General features: G+C 43.6%; 1 protein-coding gene across 1 annotated transcript in view; it reads left to right on the top strand.

Annotated features, from left to right (window-relative positions):
* LOC146859963 (uncharacterized) overlaps positions 1-20,235 on the top strand; it is a 219,363-nt gene that overhangs the window by 179,332 nt on the left and 19,796 nt on the right. Inside the window, exon 4 of the mRNA XM_085643715.1 lies at positions 10,910-11,080. Coding sequence (XP_085499841.1) covers positions 10,910-11,080 — 171 coding nt within the window. The remainder of the gene's footprint in view (positions 1-10,909; positions 11,081-20,235) is intronic.

Raw genomic sequence — 20,235 nt, 5'->3', positions numbered from 1 at the left:
CCAGGGACTGAGCAGTTTTCGGTGTGGCAGCCCCTTAATAAAGTGCCTGCCAGCGGATTTGTGCCAAACTGCCGGGGACTCTGAGCACCTTCTTTGCAGACTGGGGATTATGGACTCTGCACCTTCTTGGACCCACGTAGCTAAACAAACACAATAAGTGCAAAAGAGTCACACACCCTCCCTAACCTTTTGATCTGGGCATTGTTGGCACAAGCCTGCCTTAGACCTTTTATGGAGCTTGGGAAATACTGAATCCACAGGCTCATTTTTCATGATAACCTGCTTAAAGACATTTCTCTGAATACCTTCACTTGAGGAACTGTTTTGCCTTATGCTTCCCCTCTGAAGGACAGTTTCTGCCAGACTATTTTGCAACAACCGTCCCAAAGAAATTTTGCCTGACACTGCTGATTGTATATGGTGAATCCACTATTTTTGGGGATCTTGCATAATTTTTAGATAAAGATATTTTTGCTTTTACATTAAACCGGTGTGGTGTCCCTTTTGTGTGTGTGATTTACTGTGTTACTGTTGGAGTGTTTTGTACAAATACTTTACTCATTGCATACTGCGCTTAGCCCACCTGCTTTGTGCCAAGCTACCCTGTCGGAAGCGGTGGTCCCTACTTGGCCTAGGGTGCATACCCCTGGAAACTAGAGACCCCGGTTCTAACAATCTGCAATATACATTGTAATTATAATATATTGCATCAGAAGAAATAGTCAAACTGAGACACAAAATGTCTGGGGAGTCCACCTTAACATCTGTTAATGAGCCTATAATTGATGATCTGCCCATATTGTCATTCCACCGGAGGGCCCACCTGGCTGGAGGATACTGCTACCTTGAAAAAGTTTGTTTGCCCAGTATGAAGGAGAGGCCAGAAAGGCCAAGTCTCTTGGAAGAGACAAAGGTCATATTGGTCCATAAATTCATGCCACTCGGGATTAACTAGTTTAGATGCTAGTCCCACCACATTCCATGAAATAAAATTTGTGGTAGGAAGCTTTAAATGAGGGGCTGCCCTGACATCTACTACATGTGCAACTGATGATAGGGTATAACGGAGGGGTCTAGGAGCTTCCGTCAATCTAGCAAAACTAGACCTCTCTCTGGGTAAGGTTCAAAGGCAACCCAGTTGCAAGTCAATGCTACGCTGGAGTTGATTACTGGCCTTTGTGCACTATCATTGAGTCAATCTACACTTGCTAGGGGTTCGAAGCGATTATGAGTTGGGACTAAGAAGCCATCACTAGGTCTCGTCTGTAAAGAACAAACAGCTAAGGTTGTGTGTGTGACCTCAATAGTTGTTGGCGAGAGGAAGAATAATTTTGATTGCTTGGCCTATAGAAGTAACCTAGGTCTAGAGGCTCAATCTGGTTCTTTGGTAGTGAGTGGGTGCCTGCACAACCAAAAAGCACCCTTTGGGCCAAAATCGGGGATATAAAGTTAATGTATATATGTGTCTACAGCTCCCAAGAGACTGCAGAAGGATACGGCACTCCTGTGGAACGGAAAATTCTTTATTTAGAGGTGGCGTGTAGATAGACAAATGTCTATGCGTTTTGGCAGTGACAGCCTTGTTTACGATGTTTTTTGATCCAGAAAGTCGTGTTAAATAAAGTTTTCACAAACAATGAACATAGAAAGAGGCATCAGCATCCATTACCACTATTACATATAAGTGTCGGCCATCTTATAACAATCATACCTTGTTTGTTGCACAAAAAAATCGTAAATCCCATCTCATATTAACAGGCCCATATAAAAGCAATGTTTATGATAACATTTCTCATCTGTAAGTAACTTAACATTTCAATTAAAGAGAATTGCAAAATCCGCAAAAGTGCAAACTAAACAAGCGAGCAATATCGCCCCATTGGGCTTAGTTCAAATCTCATGGCTGGTCCTAGCAAAAGCTATAAATCAATAATTGCCTCCATTGGGCATGTAAGTCATTCTTGTAAGTGGTTATTGGAAATGCCTCCCTTGCCTCAGGAATGTCCAAGTCAATAAGTTGGAGGAGAAAAGTCAATGGTGTATCAAAAATATCAAACAAAGAGTATCTGACAAAAAATATCAAACAAAAGGGTAAATTACGCCCCATTGGGCTCACTCCCATTAAAGCTAAATACATAAGAGCAAGAGTGACAACATGTTGAATAGAACAAAATTGCCACATCTAACTATAAAAAAAGAGAAAAGAAGTATATAGATATCTTAGCTCTCTTGCAATCTCCTCACGGTGCTCATCTTGGACAACCTAAAACAGAAATGAACAATTATATTGTTATTACATTGTCGTAAGGACTGTAAACACTATAAAAACACTAAAATCAAAATTCAAATTACATGCGACGTTGTAAAGACAGAGTTGAAGGAAAAATATCTCTAGTTGATAACAGGGAATATCATAAATTGGTTGCAGACACTGTTTTAAAGAAAGGTGTATATTTCCTCATCAATATTACAGAACTGGTAAATGTAAGGTTCAACTTATTAGAATGTATACATTTCGCAAATGAATCCACAGATTTGGTGTCACCTTTCCATAAAAGGAAAAGGTCATCTATGTAACGCAACCACTTAACAATGTGTGATGACCATCTATCCATTTCTGGACCATGCAGGACCTGCTCCTCCCACCAGCCCAGATGCAAATTTGCATAGCTAGGGGTGAAGCAGATGCCCATCGCTGTTCCCTGTTGCTGCTTCTAAAGGGTATTGTTGAATAGGAAAATGTTAAACGACAAACACCACTTGATCATTTGTATCAACATGACATTGTGCTCAACGTACTGCAGTAGTCTTTGACTTAAAAAAATGTTCAATAGCTCCTAGTCCATCCTCATGGCGGATGCTGGTATTGACGTCCAAACAAGCCACAATGTAGTCTCCCTCCCAATGAACATCAAACATGTGTTTCAGAAAATCTGTGGTGTCCTGGATATAGGTGGGTAGATCTCTTACTATGGGTTGCAAAAACTAGTCAACGCATTCTGAAACGTTTTCCAACAGACTACCTATAGCTGAAATTATGGGTCTTCCCGGTGTACACTCTCTGTTTTTGTGAACCTTCGGTAGTAGGTATAGAATTGGAATATATATTCATTGTAAGTCGGTTTAACCCTCTGTTTTGAGACTGTCAGAGTTTTCGAGTCTTCAGTTAAAACCATCTTGCGATATGTCTGACGCAAGTCCAGAATGGGAAACATAGTTGCACCACAGAAGCAAAGATTGTGCCCCCGTGCTGTGGAACTCCAAGTGCACTTATAAGCACTGGACACAGGTGCAGTCCACATTGCAGGGCTCCTCCTAGCCCTGTAGGATCTTGGCACAGGTAGTCCCTTCAAAGAACCAACGATTGCGGCCCCCCAGCTGAGGGACTCCAAGTGCATTTATAAGCACTGGCCACAGGTGCAGCCAACATTGCAGGGATCCTCCTTACCCTGTAGGCTCTTGGCACAGGTAGTCTCTTCAAAGAAGTAATGATTGCACCCCGTGCTGCGGGACCCCAAGTGCGCTTATAAGCGCTGGCCACATGTGCAGTCAATGTTGCAGGGCTCCTTCTTGCTCTGTAGAATCTTGGGACTGGTAGTCCCTTCAAAGAAGCAAAGACTGTCGTGAGTGATCTAATATGTGAGGTCATAAGCAGTGCATTGCGGGGTCACGAGTTATAGTTAGCTCAGGTAACTATAACTGCTGAATTTCACAGGTTTTGTACAAGTGAAATTTGAGACTAACTATAACGTCCCTGTAACCTTTGGATTATTCTGTGGAAAAAAAGAATATATATATATATTCACTTAAAAAACCATAGGTTTCACACATGTTATAATTAGGTGGATATTTCACTCGTAAAAAACCAATGAAATTCCCCTGTTATAGTTAGTTCAGATAACTATAACTCGCGCGCCCGCAATCCACTGCTGATGACGTCACATATTACATCACTCATGACATGGTCAGTGGCATCACTCATGACACCACTGATGACATCATCCTTGTGATAGAGTGGCGGCCGCGCGAGTTATAGTTGTCTGAACTAACTATAACGGGGGAATTTCATTTGTTTTTTACGAGTGAAATATCCACCTAACTATAACATGTGTGAAACCTATGTTTTTTTAAGTGAATTTGCAAGGTTTTTTAAATGCTAATTCCCAACTATAATGTGTGTGAAACCTATGGTTTTTTCAGTGAATTTGTACGGTTTTTTAAATGCTAAGTTATGTATGTATTATTATTTTTTTTATATATTTATTTTACAATAAACTACGTATTAAAAAATTAAAAAAAATTATTTATTTTTTTGGTTTTCACGGTGCGCGCGCCCCCGCGATTTAAAAAAAAAAAAAAATGTTTTTTTCTGCCTTCGGGGTCCTTCAGGGACCCCCTGACAAAGGCTAGGGGGTCAGGAACTCTCTACCCTGCCCCCTTTTCACGTTCGCTACCTTCCTTTTTCACTCTAGCACTGAAAACAAACAAAATGGCGGCTGACACTTCCTGATTTCGACCGATTTATGAAATGTGAAGACAAATATATATATACCAAATAAATAATAAATACACCTAGTGAACATAGAAAAAATACTAATGATTAGAATATTTGATAGAAGTATATGCGGGTGTCACTAAAAACCCATATCTAGGAAGATCTAATCCACTACGCTAAGCCTAGTCTTGTGGTGAAGATCTGGTTTATTTAATAAATTTAATAAACAGTTGGTCTATGTACTGACAAAATTAATTCTGTATAGGAAATGTCTACCCACTGCTTCTATCACATAAAAAAGTGAATAATTAAAATAATTATAACCATTCTACATTCACAAATGGAGAACTGATAGAGAAGTGAGGCTCCAATAATGATGTTTCTAACCTATATGGGTAGCAAGTTCTTCTCCATAATTCATCCCATTGGGAATTTTTTTATTGAGTTCAATGATATACTTAGACTCCGTAATTCTTAGGAGTTTTTCTCGATCTACCCCTCTGGGGTGTGGCAGAATTCTGTCAATTCCGAAAAATGTAATCAGATTGGCATTACTTTGATGTTTGTCTTGGTAATTCCTCGCTACAGGATAGTTGAGGTCTATATTAGTCACTGCCCTCATATGTTGTAATATGCGGGTCTTCAACTGTATCTTAGTACTGCCCATGTAGTTTAAGCCACATGAGCATTCCAGGACAGAGATGGTGTAGTCACTGGTACAGATTATGAATTTACTGATGGTCTTTCTCATCTTTTTGTTCTGTCCCACATAGTAACTATCACTATTATTACTATGCCTACACGCTTTACAAGAGCTGCATTTTTTGAATGCCCAACAAATGATGCATATCAATACATGTGAATAGATTCTTTGTCAATGAATTTTTGCAAAGAGAAAAGCAGTAATTGTGATTTTGAAAGGGTTTTTTTCGCCTTATTTTGAAAACTGTATAGTATGATATATTGTTTTATATACGTAATATGTGATTAGGCAATAATTTGGCATTTGCCCTCAACACAAACATTGACAATTATGTCATGGTACATTACCGATAAGATAAATATGTGAAAATGATTTCCTTAAATGAATTGAAAAAAAGGAGAGAAAAAGAAATGATGTGTTGTTGATTAGAATTACGTATTGTCGTTTTTACGATATATACATACATACATACATCTCTTAAAATCATGATGAATGAATCAATATATTTTTCTAAAGGTGAAAAAACAATTGAATTCTGTCACGAGGTAAATACTGCTAATATTTTATTGGATGATTATTGTGCACCACTACAATGCGCGCAATGTTTTTTCACTTTCTATGAACACTGACCTGTATTTCTATGGAAAGTTGGGCACAGGTCGTCGACTTGACAAAGGCTTCGCCGAAACGCGTAGTTCTGTTTGTGTGACACAATAAAATTCTTTATTGTGCTGTCCATTGGTGTGCCGCTGGAATTTTATCTGGGAATTCTCGGATCTCGTCCAAGTAGGAAAACGTGATTAGCGGAGCTGCGACCGCTGCTGGCACCGGCGTCGAGAGGAGGTAGAGTGGTGATCTCGCAACGACCTTTTGGAATATATATATATATATATATAAATATATATATATAATTATATATATATAGATATATATATACACATATTCATTGTAAACTGGTTTAACCCTCTGTTTTGAGACAGTCAGAGGTTTTGAGTCTTCAGTTAAAACAATCTTGCGATATGTCTGATGCAAGTCCAATATTGAAAACACAGTTGCACTACAGAGGAGTGAAATTAGTTTGTTCATTTTTGGTGAGAGGTCCACACATAAGTGATGGCTGCCATAGCTGATTGTAGCTCTTTCTTTGTGCACAATAGGACATCTAAAAAAGCTACATGGCACTTTCCTCTGGTCTCCAGTCAGAAACAGAATCATTGTTAAGTCTTTAGTCACACGCACCTTTGACCCACATATCATCAACAAACACTCACCATCAATACAGCTGTATGTCTCCTGCAAAAATGGAAAGCCTCAGTTGTTTCAATAATCTGTTTCTTACAGGGCATCCCATTTGGAAATCATTTTCAATTATCTATTCAAAAAAATATCACCACCTACGCCTGAGTCAGTTTCCTTGGGATGTATGTTTTTCTTAGACATCCTTTTCAATCTGGCAACATTAGTCAGTTTTTAAAATGCATTCTGGCCTGCGAGGATACGCCTACGAGTGCACTTCTGTTGAGTAAACGTGCAACGCCAATGCACTTTGTAATATACACTTGAAATCTGTATTCCATCCATGTCCTTGCAAAATGGAACATGGCTGAACGTGGATTTTTTATATATCACTCTCACTATAAAGTGCCAGGAGGGGAAAAAAACTTGAATAAAACGGTTTTACGGGGAGAGTCCATCAAGATGTAAGGGACCGCTCTGAATCCAACATTCATCATTCGCTCTGTAAAATTAACGCCTCCTTCTAGATAGAACTAAGTCTGGGTGGAGTAGCATAGTGGAACTCAGCAAAAGTGCAAAAAAAACTCAGTCGCACCGCGCGCAGCTCCGCAAGTGGTGCAGTGCATTAGATAAATGCAGTTCGCGGTGATTTTCAGTACCAGGTGCTTGTGTGCACTGTGCAATCATTGCAAACGGCACCATGCACAGTGCAAGCAGGCGCTGCTTCCTTTCTGCCGCTGGAGTAGATTTTTTACTTGAGCCGCAGGTTTCTCAACGTGAACTGTCGCGAGCACAAATGCAAAGCCCTGTCTTTCAGTAATATGACTCCTCAAATTCAGTTTTTAAGGAGCACCCTCAGCATTAACGTGCCCAACAAAAAGCAGTTTGCATCAATCAAGAGGATCAGAACATGCAAGTTCTTTTTGGGTGTGTTGTGAAACAATATTTTCAGTGCACTCCCCACAGCATTGTTTTATCAATAATTATTAAGTGCAGTGACAAAAATATTGAGAATTAGACAAAGTTGAAGAGAAAATAGTCTCGTCTTTTGTCAAAAGGGAATGTGATTGCATGGGAAACCACGTGCAAGCCATACTCTTTTCTGGAAGATTGTGCTCTCGTCTTCTAGTATTTGACTGCATTAAAAACCCAGGTGAAATGTGACCCCTCTTTAGTTCTCCTGTAAAGGTGTACTGTGACTGTCTTCCATTGGGCTCTTTCTGAGGCTGCAAATATTTAACCCATGATTAATTTCACACAAACACAGCTGAGCCTCTGAACCCTAATAGTTTAAACTTGAATACAGCATACAGTTGTGCTTAATTCAAAACTCGCTCAATTTGGTCACTTGGGCATCCATACAGACATGTTGATTACATGAATTCTACTTTTTGACTGAATTTTTCACCCCTTGTTTAGAGACCGTGTAGTTATTTATTTTTTTTTTTTTTTTTTTTTTTTTTTGAAAAACCTTTATTGATGTTTCAATCATTTACACGTATGGGCCTACAACCCCCCGGGGCCGGCCGCTAAGTAACCAGGATAATAATAGCAAATGTCAACACATGCGGCACCTCGGAGAGCAAAGTCTTCAATCCAATATAGTCCGGCCAATGAGCCGCGCAGGTAGGACACCAGGAGAGAAAGGGTTTTTCATTTTATGATAAGACAAAACAGTAGGATCAGGTGCCAAACAATTTCCCAACAGCGAGAAGGGGCAAGGATAAGAGACGTAAACAATAAGCAGCACTACATTAAATCAATGGCGCAGGCGCGGGAAAATACGGATGAGGAGAAATATCAAAGATAGTTGCGCCTACAGGTCCCCGTACCTAAAGCCCAGTGAACCCCCCGGAAACTGTGGCACACATAAAAAGCAAACGATTCACAATCAGGGTGGTGTATCGCACTGATCCCAGAAAAAGAAAGCAAAAAGAAACAGAGAAGAAAACGGAGGCCATGGAAAAAGAGATAAAGACTAAAGAGTCCCCTCCCCCACCCCCCCACCCTGCACCTCTGCGAACGAGTATGGCCCCACCCCCCAGCAGTGTGCCTGTCGCCCTAGAACTAGACCCGAAATATAGAAGAGACAGGGAAAAAGAGAGTGAGAAAGAGCCCCCCCCAGACGGGGGGGCGGAAAGAGTATAATAAACTGGAGGAGGGCCTTAAAAACATACCCCCGGCTTCTCCCGCCCGCACGGTGAAGTCTCCCCCCAGCAAACGATTAGTAGCACCAAGTCGACCATATCAAAAAAAAGGGGGGGGGGGGAATGGGGAGCATTATACACCAACTATGCGAATAACCACGAGAGCGCGCAACCATGAGTCCGCCTGTATACTAGGTGACCACCCCCGAAGGATCAGCCTCAGCCTTGACCGCTTTTTGCGATTCTGCCCATGCCTGTCCCTCGACCCAGCACCATGTCCGATGTCACAAGGTACAGGAGTGTCCAAAAGCAGTCGGGAAGCGCCGCACACAGGTGGGGTGGAAGTCTCTGAGCATCCGCACAGACCGCTTCATGGAGGGGCGTCTTTTCCAGTGCCGCCCCAGGATCTACACTGCACACAAGGTCCAGACAGGCTGAATCAGTCAAATGAGACACACGTTGCTGGAATTGTCCCTGGGCCGCCGGAGACCGCTCACGGGACAAGGCCACCATTTTCCGCTCAGGTCCGATACCTCCGGAACAGATCAAGTCCACAGTTAGCTGACCACACGGTAGCATATTGTCCGGAGTGTCCGGCTGTACACTAATCGCGGGGGGGGCCGCAACATCTTCCTCTTGCGTGCAGTGTGGAAAGCTACTGTGTACCTGTGGATCAGCATGCCGCCACTGTCCCAACGCTGTTACCACACCATCTAGCTTCCCCTCCAGGACCCCGGCGCCATGAGCCAAGGAGTAATGAAGGGCACCAAGGGCCTCCAGGAGGTCGCCGTATCCCAGAGCAGCTCCCTCCGATCGCTCCGCCACACTCCCGAAAGTCACACACCCCCAGTCTCGTTGCGTCCCAGCGGACAGGATGGTAGGCTGCATCGCGACAAAATGGCCGCTGGGAAGGCCCGACTCGTAGTGGGGCCAGGACCCCGGAAACTACTCCTCTAGGTCCACGTCGCTGAAGACAGGGATCCTGGGGCAGGCACAGATTCAGCCGTTGCGCGGTCACGGGCAACAGTCGTCTCCGCCACGGACCAGCTCCCGCGAAAGGATCAGGGCGAGCCAGGGACGGCGTCCGGGCAGCTCACCGTCAAAGGCAGGGGCAAACGCCACAGAATCCGAGAATTGCACACCCGGGCATGTCCTCAGTCCGCAACGTTCAGCAGGGGGGCGCGGCCGCAGCAAAATGCAGGCCGAAGGGCGCTCCACTTCGGTGGACCGACTCCACCCAGTCACCACCGGCCGCTGTTGTTCAACTGCCACCCGGCCAAGGCGTCCACTCGAGGCCCCGGCTTCGGGACCGCACGGGCCGCAAAGTTCAACCGCTGATTTCTCCGGTTGTACGGCAGTCAGAGACCTCGGAGTCACACGATCGGTTGCCACTTTCGTTTACGAACACGATCTCGTAGCGCAGAATAAGGATCTCATGCAGGATATCCGTGCGGGATGCGGAGGTTCACGGAGCCGGGAATCTACGCTGCCGTCCCGGTCGCCATCTTGGCTCCTCCCCCGTGTAGTTATTTTTGATGTATTTTAAGTTCTGACTTTGGAAAACAATACGTTTTCTGGGACGTGCATGGCCAGTACCTCTGAATGTCGGCGTGCTGAATACCAACACTGCAGTCTTGATTCCACTACCAGACACTCTCTGTCTCTATAGCTCAGGCTTGCAAGTTCCTGCGTTTGTCACACTTTTCCCGCTTTCACTTCCTCCTCTTTCCCTCTTGTGTGTTTTCTCTCTTTTTCCCTAGGTCAAAGTTAGAGGAGGAAAATAAGTGCTGCTTCCCAGAAATGAGTGCTGGTGGGCCCCACTTGCAACCACCGGCTCAAATACCACCGGCTCAAATTAACCGCTGTTTGTAAGGCACACACTACAAAGTGAATTGTCTCTAGAGAACGTCAGACAACATAGATCAAGAAAAACATTGCCAACCTGAAAGGTGCTTGAGCATGACCCAGAGTCATAAGCATCTAATGTCTGAACAGGACAATCTCAGGCTTTCACTAAACGGTTTCAAACATTTTGAGAAGGGAACTCTACAACTTGTAATCAATTAAACCACCACCGCCATTACCACACTTATCTCTTTACAAGATAAATACATATGTAAATAACTAATAGATGTTGGATTCAATTTAGTCAACGGAGATTTAGACTAGGCGCAAGTGTGACACACAGGCCTGGGTGACCACCCCAGAGTGGATGCATGAATACACAGCATGACCACAAAACACCATACAATGTTGCGCAGGTATTTAATACAGTTACTCATGATAATTCCTTTAAATAATACATACATATTTCTCTCTTCTATGAAGAAATTGTACAGATCGAGACACCGATCGTTATTCCAATGTATATGAAAGACATCAAGCTTGTGATAGCAGAGGGATACCTACAGGACAGCATCGAGAAGTGGACCACCGTATGCAAGCACTATGACCGCAAAGTGCAGGCTGAAGGCCTGCTGGAGCACTTCATGGTCGAAGGTAGGTGCTTTTCAGAAACTTTGGACTGTATGCACCCATAAAAAGGCCTCAGTTCACGAATGATTGGTTAACTCAAGTTTTTGTACCTATTCATTCAGATAAGCCACATGTGTATGTTATGGTACAGTTTAAGGTATAGCAGGGTTCCTACTCATAGTAGTTTTTACTAATGTACCATGTCTAATATGGCATGGGCTACAGTGTGCCTCCAGGATATACTTTTGAGAAATACTTTCATAGCCTTTATCCAGTGAGAGTTTTAGTTTTCATTCACATTTTGGCAAATATATGTCTTACTAATATTGCACAGATTTTCTGAAATGCCCACAGAGCCCCACTGCCAATACTATTACTAAAACTACTAGTCATGCTACTTCTAGTAATGATAACAATAGTAGAGATGGTAGTTCTGCAGTACTAGTCACAACACCTTAATGCCTATAATGCTATTAGAAGAGTCCACCCAGTTACTGTAGAAGTTTCACCAGTAAGCAAGGGGAGACAGAGAGCAGCATTGGATTGCTGGAGCTGAAGGTCCACAGCAGTCATCACTTGTCCTGGGTGCGAGGATGCCTTTCATGCTTAAATAAGAGCTCCCAATGCTGGACTGGCATGTCGTGTAATTTCGCATAATATTGGGGGCATTCTGCATAATTTCCACAATGTAAAAGGCACTGCTTGTCATCGTTCCCACCTCACAAGTGTGCTTTACAACGTCATCAAGAGTTGTCAATACAGGAAGGGAGACACAAATCCACAGCTGCGGAAGGGAGATGGAAATCTGCTTGGATCAGGATCAATATAAGGACTCATTTTTTCATACTTTAAGCCAAAATGGGTAAAACCATTTCTTGTAATCAGGAGCAGCAGGTCTTGATGCAGATGTGCACTTGCATACGTCTACCCTACTGCTAGTGGACTATCTCAGGGAGGTTACAAGATATGAGACTTATCCAACACCGGTGTGATGTTGGGAGCTATAACAAGCCACTAGATGTGGTTTCGTCATGTATAGAAACCTTTTGAAAGTTGCACATAAAGATGTATTTTATCTCAAGTTGTAAGATAACAAAGTGCCTCTTGCTGTGGAGTATTAGCGGTTTGTATAGGGTGTTGATGTGCTGCTGTGGCATACTTATGCAGTGCTCGGTGGGGATAGGGCAGTCTGGTGTGTGGCAGTTTAGTGCTGGTAGCAGGTAGTGCTGTGATATAGAATTGGACTGCAGTCACAGATGTGGGTGGGTTGTGTAAGTGAGGCATGCCTGTGCAGTTATGTGAGTATTGTAGCATGGTAGAGCGGGGTTGGCATGAAGTGTGCTGTGTGCTAGTATGTTCATGGTATATGGTAATGTTGGGGTATGGGATAGTAGCCAAGGGGGCATATGGCACTTTACAAGGGATGTTACTATGGTGCCAGATCGCAGTACAGCAGTGCTGGTATTAATGAGACTTTATGGTTGGTGGTGACATGCTGGAGAAGGCAGTGTGCTGTGCATGGAAGGATGTTGATGTTGGTTAGGTGGTAATGCAGTGGTGGGGGTGGAAATCAGACTGTCCGATAGTTATGCTGTGCTGCCAGTGAAAGCAGTGTAGGAGGTAGCGTAGCATTGTGGTGGTAAAAGTGGCAGTGTTATTGAAGGGCTGACCACTGTGTGTGTGTTGCATAGGCAGTTTTGCATTGGCGGAGGATGGTATCTGTTGACGGGGGAGTTGTGGTTTGGAAATACGTTTTAATTGGTGTACTAGCCAGTGATAATGGAGTGCTGAATAATGCTGAGATGTGCTAGTGTGGTACTCGAGAAATGTGATTCTGTCGTGTGCTAATGTGGTGGGAAGTGCCTTGTGGGGACGTGAAGGGGTAGCAGTGTGGTAGTGAGGGTAGTAGTGGTAAAGTGGAAATTGTAGCTTGTAAAGTGCCGAGGAAGAGGTTGTGCAATGGAGTGGGTGATGTAGGGATGAAGGTGAAGTTATCTGTGGCATATGTAAAATGATATTTGTAGTAGTATTTGTAGTAGTCTGGAGTGAAAGTCGTGAGCTGAGAATTGATGGTCTGCAAATGGTAGTGTACTGAGTTATGGTTTTAGTGTGGTTTCGGGTCACAGTACTGTTGGAGAGGCGGATTGGAGCTGTGAGAAGGTTGTGTGGTGATGTAGTGCGTTAGGTGGGTTGTATACTGGTGGAGATGGTAATGCAGCCCTGGTCGTGATCAGTGTGGTTTTCTGAGTGGTCTAAGTGTGGTGGTGGGTAGTGTGAATATGGTCATGTAAGTGGTAATATCGGTGATCGTGTAGAGCTGTGCATTATTTGTGTCAGGCTCTGGGATGACAGTGTGTCAGATGATAACAGTGCACTAGTGTTCAGTGAGAATGCAGTAGAGGGAAGTGACAGTGCTTCGGAGATAGTAGGAAGGGGATAGTAGCATGGTGGTTGGGGATAGTAGTGCAATTTTGGTTGAAAGTCTAGTTTTGAGTGGAGATAGTCCAGTCCTGATTAGTAGGAATGTGGCAGTAAATGGTGGTGGTGCTTTGGTGTGATGTGTACAGCGATGGACGTGATAGCACAATGGGGGGGTAGATTGCTGTGTTGTTGGTTGTTTGATTGTTGTGTGATGCTGGTAGGTGCCATCCTGCCAGTGTGGCTGGTAGTGCTTTTGTGTGATGTAATCGTGAGGTGGTAGGGCTGAGCGGGAGAGGAGGTGAAGTGGTAGTTAAAAGTGCTGAGGTACTTTTAATGTGCTCCTGTGCAGCAATGTGGTGTTGTAGCTGATAATCGTATGCTAATCTCATTTACACACCATGAAGCCCCATTATTAAGCATCATGGTGAATTCTCTATCTGGGAACCCTCTTGTGCAGCTTCAGGAATGTCTTCAATTAAACTAAAGAAACCAGTTACTAATAGTGTCTATTGTTGTGCTGCTGTGTGATTGTGTGTGGTTAGTAGGGAGTTTGCAAGGCATTACGTTTCAAAATAAATTCTGCCATTTTCTGTGAAAGTCAAATGACTTTAATCTAGGAAGATCTTTGTGTTGTTTTATGTGCATGGATGGTGTCGTTGGACCTTGCATTTTTCTCTTGGATGGGGGAAAGGGTCAATTGTCCATTTCCCAGCCAGAGTGTAGTGTTTTTCATGCATACATCTAAACACAGGTCAGTGTCTTATGATGAGATTTTGAACTTTTAAGGGTGTGCTATGTTTATCTCATATTATCTGCTTGTCTCTAGGTTGTAATTGGTGTGGTGGGTGGTAGGGCCATCGGTTTGGCGGGATGTTGCCAGTTATATGGCTTTGATGCCAGGATGAGCTCATGATTGTAACGAGGTTTGGTCGATGTTAATTCTAGAGCAGCTATGTGTTTCCCCACTCACAAGTGTTGAACTGCAAGTCCCCGAATGCAGTAAAGCTAGGACTAAATGCCAGCTGCCCTGCATTTCCTCCAAATTAAATAAGTGAGAACAAGAAGAAGGCCTCACAAGTCACTTTTTAGTTGGACCCCACAAAAAAGCTTCTGAGAAGTCAGTCTACCACAACGTACAGTGATTGCTGCATATTAATCCTAATCTTAGATTAATACTTTCCAATACACGTCAAGTACTTCATGATGAAGACAAAACGTCCAGGGGGATGAATCACTAGGCTGTGTGCAGTTGGGTGCACCAGCCAGAGCCAACATATGTGTTAGGTGGAGGTAGCAATGCACCTTCTTGTAACCACTATTGAATGCACGCAAGTGCAGAGCACCATTAGCATTCACTGGTGCAGCTATCAGCACAGTCACCTATGTCCCGTAAGGGGACAAGAAATGAATGACACAGGCAAGGAACCGGTCCATGGGACCGATGTCAGCTTCCCGATAACAGCATCTGTCACACTTGTCATGGTCACCTAGGAAGCAGCATGGAGTGGACAACTTCCGCTCTCCGCGCGGTGAGGTCTGCGTACTGGTCACTGATACGTTTCCTTGTGAGTCCCCTCGAGACTCTCGCAGGTTAGCAGTCGCGCTTAACAAACACTGATTGATTGAGTTGCAGTGAAACACAAACACGACGCCTGTCGCCTGTGGCACACTTGAAAGGTAACTCAGTTCAGTTGCAAAGTCAGCCATGTCTCTGCGCGCTGCCTTTGTGAACCTGGCAAATGTCACTTAGCTGCACTGCTAATTTCCCATAGGTTTCCATGACTACACTGCCTGCTTCCGTCATTATTCTTGCACGAGCTCTCTCAAGAAAATGCAGCAAAACAAGTTTCTCTCTGAGCTTTAATACTTGGTTAGTTCTTCTTCTCACCACACATTCGAACTGACTCTCCATTCAATAACAGTATTACAATATCAGAGAACGTCAACCACATTATTTATCATCGAAAAGCGCTGCAAAATAGTTTTTGTGGTGTGCCATAATTCATAAAGAATATTTAATTTCTACCGAGCTGCATTCGTTCTCGTGCACCAAAGCTTGTTATGCATAAACTACAAATGATATGTTTTACGTTTATTTATTTCGCAGTGATTAAAAGCCAAGTAAATACCAGTAGTGCTCCCAGTGAGGAAAATCATAGCAGGCTTAATCATTGAGTGATGAAAACAGGAAGGCAGGAGAGTGAGGCAAGTTCAGATGAATACGAGGGGTGCTTCAGGGCAGGCATAGAAACATGCCAGGCTCCAAAATTCGAGGGCATTGAGTGCAGATCATTAGGTCTTGGAGAGACACTCACAGAATCCCTGAAGAGCACAGGAGTGAATAGGTGTGAGCATCAACTTGCTCCAATGGATGATTTGTGGGCGTTCCACTTCCATGACAGCCAAGTTAAGCAAACCACTAATCGATTTGTAAGTTTTTTGGTATTCGCAAACATTTGGCAGGCACTTTCCCACCCTGGACATGGTCATAGGTTTCCTACTCCAAAGAACAAGCGTAGAGGTGGCTGGAAAATCCTTAATGCAAATGATGGCATCTTCATGAACGCAAATCTGGAAATAATGTTTTTGAATGAGACAAAAAATAAGTTCGCTTTAAAACAGGATTGGTCCCCTTGTATTCCACGGCAGAGAGTGCAGTGCTGGGCAACTGCTAATTTCTTAACCATCTCAGGCGGCGAGTCGTCTCGTCCCGCCCCGCTCCCCTCCATTGTTACCAACCATCGCTGCGCGCTTTTCCCTCAAATCACCACTGACCACATTCTTTGGTGCCTGAAAAGGTCGCAGTTTATTCAGCACATAAAGTTTTGACATAAAATGTTATACATTTCCCTTGTTCATGGTCATACCGTATTCAATGTCCATGTTCTATTTTACATTTATTGCTCATTGCAATTCTTACCTTACATTATGGACCCCGCCTCCTCAATTTCCTGGGAGGGGAGGGGTCCCCTTTTGGGGCCTCTGAATCACAGGTCTAGGCTTCAGCTTGCTACTGATTTTGGAGGGTGTCCATCTGGACCTGCCCGGGCTGCAAGTGCCGTCCCACTCGCCCTGTACTCTTACGTGGGCCCTCCCTTCTCCCAGGGGTCACTGCCGTGCGGCATCCCAAGGACCTTACTTGAGCATCTACTCTACCTTTCCTGAGGCTGAGTCCTTGCCATCTTCTCCCTTGGTACCCCTGCCGTGAGGCATCCCAAGGGTCCTGCGGGAGCATCCCATCTATTTTTTTATGGCGGCACGCCACCACTTGGCTCCCTCAGTGCCCCTGCGGTGAGGCATCCCAAGGACACTGTGAGAGCCCTCCATCTACCTTCTAGTATTTATCTCTTTCTACTAGCTTCCTTGTGTTTGTTATGCCACGCTTCCTACGGTTTCTCGATCGGAGGGAGCTCCCCCCTCCTCCGGCCTCTCCCTTTTCTCCTATTGGTAACCCTGTTGCTCCAGAATCCCCATGATGTTCAGCAGGAACCTGTCCATTCCCGCCCCGGTGAGGTGTACCCCATCTTCCAGGTGGTACCCTGGGGACCTTAAGTAAGCCGTGCCTCCCAAAACCCCATCCGTTGACCCTACATATTTTGGCCATGGTGTTATTCAGGTTTTTTTTGTTTTGTTTTATTTTACTGCCCCCATGTCTACCGTCCCGCCATGCCCTCCGCACTATGATCTCAGAGAAGATTATCTCTGCGGGACGGATTAGGAGTGCCAAAGCTGTTAGGCTTTTCTGCATGTCCTCTAGCAGTGCTCGCCTTCCTACTTTTGTTTAGGCATTCCCCCCAGGTGGACCACTACTGCGTCTGGCCTGCCTCCTTGTATCAATGCTTCCGCGCCACGGACTGCCACTGGTCCCACTTCATTCCCGGGCGCTCCCACCATTACATTTCAGTGTCTTGCAGCCATGTCCCGCCGATTCGCGTCTGGCTGCCGCCCATTTCTCTGCCCGCGTCATAACACACTGGGGTTCGTGCCGCCCAGAATGCACTGGGGTTCAAGCCGCCCATAACACACCGGGGTTCAAGCCCCCATAACGCACTGGGGTTCAGGCTGCCCGTAACGCACTGAGGTTCATGCCGTCCTAGCTGCGCACTTCCAGTAAGTGGCAGCTGCCGCAACACTGAGAATAACCTTGAAACATTTGTTCTGAAAATGAAGCCCGGAGGTCTCGTAGGCGAGAACTGCTGGCCTTGTCCAACTGTACTTGCCCTTCTCTGCAACCATACCTCATTGTGGTTTCGCATCCCCTAGATTTGGAGTCTGTATTCGCTCGGTCTGTACTGGTGTGACTCACTGTATCAGTGAGCTGTGGCCCGAAAAAACATTACTGTAAGCCTTTGACCTTATCCCCTAATGACTTCTTAGCCGTATTCAATGCAGGTTCTAACCGCTGCCACTTATAGTATACTGGGAACACCAGAGGGGAGTGACTTAACGGTGCCCCGCGTTTCTATATTCGGGGAGCCTGAGCTCCTTCTAGTTATGGGAAGTTTTTCGGAATTGTGCACAATCGCCACCTGCAATGTTACCGTCGAGGCTGTGCTGCAGATCAGAGCATATAAATTCTCCCTACTTCCATGGACAGAGTAATTCCACAGTCATACGCACATACACTCACCATACGCTAGGGCCCATCACACCAACATTCATTCTATTACTCTATCCACACTGAATATACGAGAGAACTCCTAAATCAATCTGTATCTAAACTGAGGTCAATGCAACCTAATTGATTTGTCTCGAGTCATGATTTAAACAATAAGAACACATTTGAGATCTCAATAAATGACAAAGAAATAACCACCCGACACTGTAATTCAAACAAAGGTTATTTTATCTAAATTAGTTCAAATGAAAGTCATTCAATAGCAAAATAATTATTCTCATAGTTACCTATTCTAGCTAAATGTCGTATTTAGGTCAGGAGGTCTCTCAAAGTCTCCCGAGTCGCCGTCCTCTCAATCAGCATCGATCCTCTCGAGCATAAGTTCGGGAAGAAGCGGCCTTAGACCCTCTCTAGTCTAACAATCTTTATACTAAAACTTACACATTAAAAGTTACAAACAAGCTCTAAACGTCCGTTGAGCAGAGCGAGCAGGAAAGGATGTTGGCTCGCAACATTTAGAAAAAACCTCCGCTCTCGAATATCTCAAAAATAAAAACACGAAAAAAAGGAAGCACAAACTACATTCGCAACATCCATGGATGCTCTTCTCCGGAATTATAGTGAAGCCACCGCAAGTTTATCAAAATGTTCATTTGTGGCAATTGTTTTCCTCCAAGGATATCTGGCGATGAGCCCAAAGCTGCTGTCCTTTCGGAAACTTTTAGCTCAGACAGAGGCCGAGGTCATGTTCAACCATGTTCAGCGAGGCCTCTCTTCATATCTCATCTACTCAAATGCAGGCTGTAAATGTCGGCCATTTCTCAATAGGCCAAAATGGACAATCTTAATTAAAAGAAACACAAAACAACGTTACTACATCGTATTGATTATACAGTGTTAATTCCCACTAATACCCTTATGTGTATGTAATTATCTAGCCATTTGCGACATAAAGAAGTATTAAAGCATAATATTTTAAAGCGCAAACACATAACAAATAGCACTTTAGCCACACATATTTAATTAATCTGCTCACCAACTTAGTTCACGTATTAATTAAGCCATGTAATTGCATTCCCACGTGTAATTCTTTCATTAGTAAGGTTGATTAGTCAGAACACTCGACAAAAAATTAATATTTAATAATTATTCATTAGTAATTTTAATCATGACATATAGAAATATAAACTGAAGTTTGAGTTTAAACAGAAAACCCTGCTCCAGCAGCTGCTCTCCCGCCTCTGAAAGATCTCATTAAAATACCATAACAGGTCCAAGCTGCCTTCTACAGGAGTATTAACTATTAACTTTGCATCTCGAAATATAAGTGCAATCATCCAATTATTTTGCTTGCAATTACATCTTTATTTTGTAATGGCATCTTTACTTTGTGACCTGGTTGGGGAAAAGATGCCTCTTCATGGGCAAACCCAGTGATCCATGTGGCACCAACATCTTGTACCGATGAAGGAGAGTACTCCATGCAAAAAATAATTTTGCTGCTGGAGCACTCCCCATCTCTTAATAAAAAATACAATTTCCTTCTCTTTTCTTGCATTTTGGTGCCAGGCCTAAGAAATCATCACTTATCTTGAGAAGCCGACATAAGTCTACAACATAAGCCTAATTTTTCTATTCAAATGCAAAATACAACATATTGCGTCTCGTAGTTGAATATCACACTTCTACCATATGTAACTGTGAAACTGTGAGAAAGCCATCCTTTTTGTTCTGTTAACTTTCATGCTTTGACTGATACTGGTGGTTACCACTAATACCCTTATGTGTATGTAATTATCTAGCCATTTGCGACATGAAGAAGCATTAAAGCATATTATTTTAAAGCGCAAACACATAAGAAATAGCACTTTAGCCACACATATTTAATTAATCTGCTCACCAACTTAGTTCACGTATTAATTAAGCCATGCAATTGCATTCCCACGTGTAATTCTTTCATTAGTAAGGTTGATTAGTCAGAACACTCGACAAAAAATTAATATTTAATAATTATTCGTTAGTTATTTTAATTATGACTTATAGAAATATAAACTGAAGTTTGAGTTTAAACAGAAAACCCTGCTCCAGCAATCCCCCCTTTGGTGATATATCATCACCACAAAAATCCAACCCAAAAAAT

The sequence above is a fragment of the Triturus cristatus genome, chromosome 3_1 (genome assembly GCF_964204655.1).
Source record: "Triturus cristatus chromosome 3_1, aTriCri1.1, whole genome shotgun sequence".
Lineage (NCBI taxonomy): Eukaryota > Metazoa > Chordata > Amphibia > Caudata > Salamandridae > Triturus > Triturus cristatus.
This window is presented reverse-complemented; position numbering and strand designations above follow the sequence as displayed.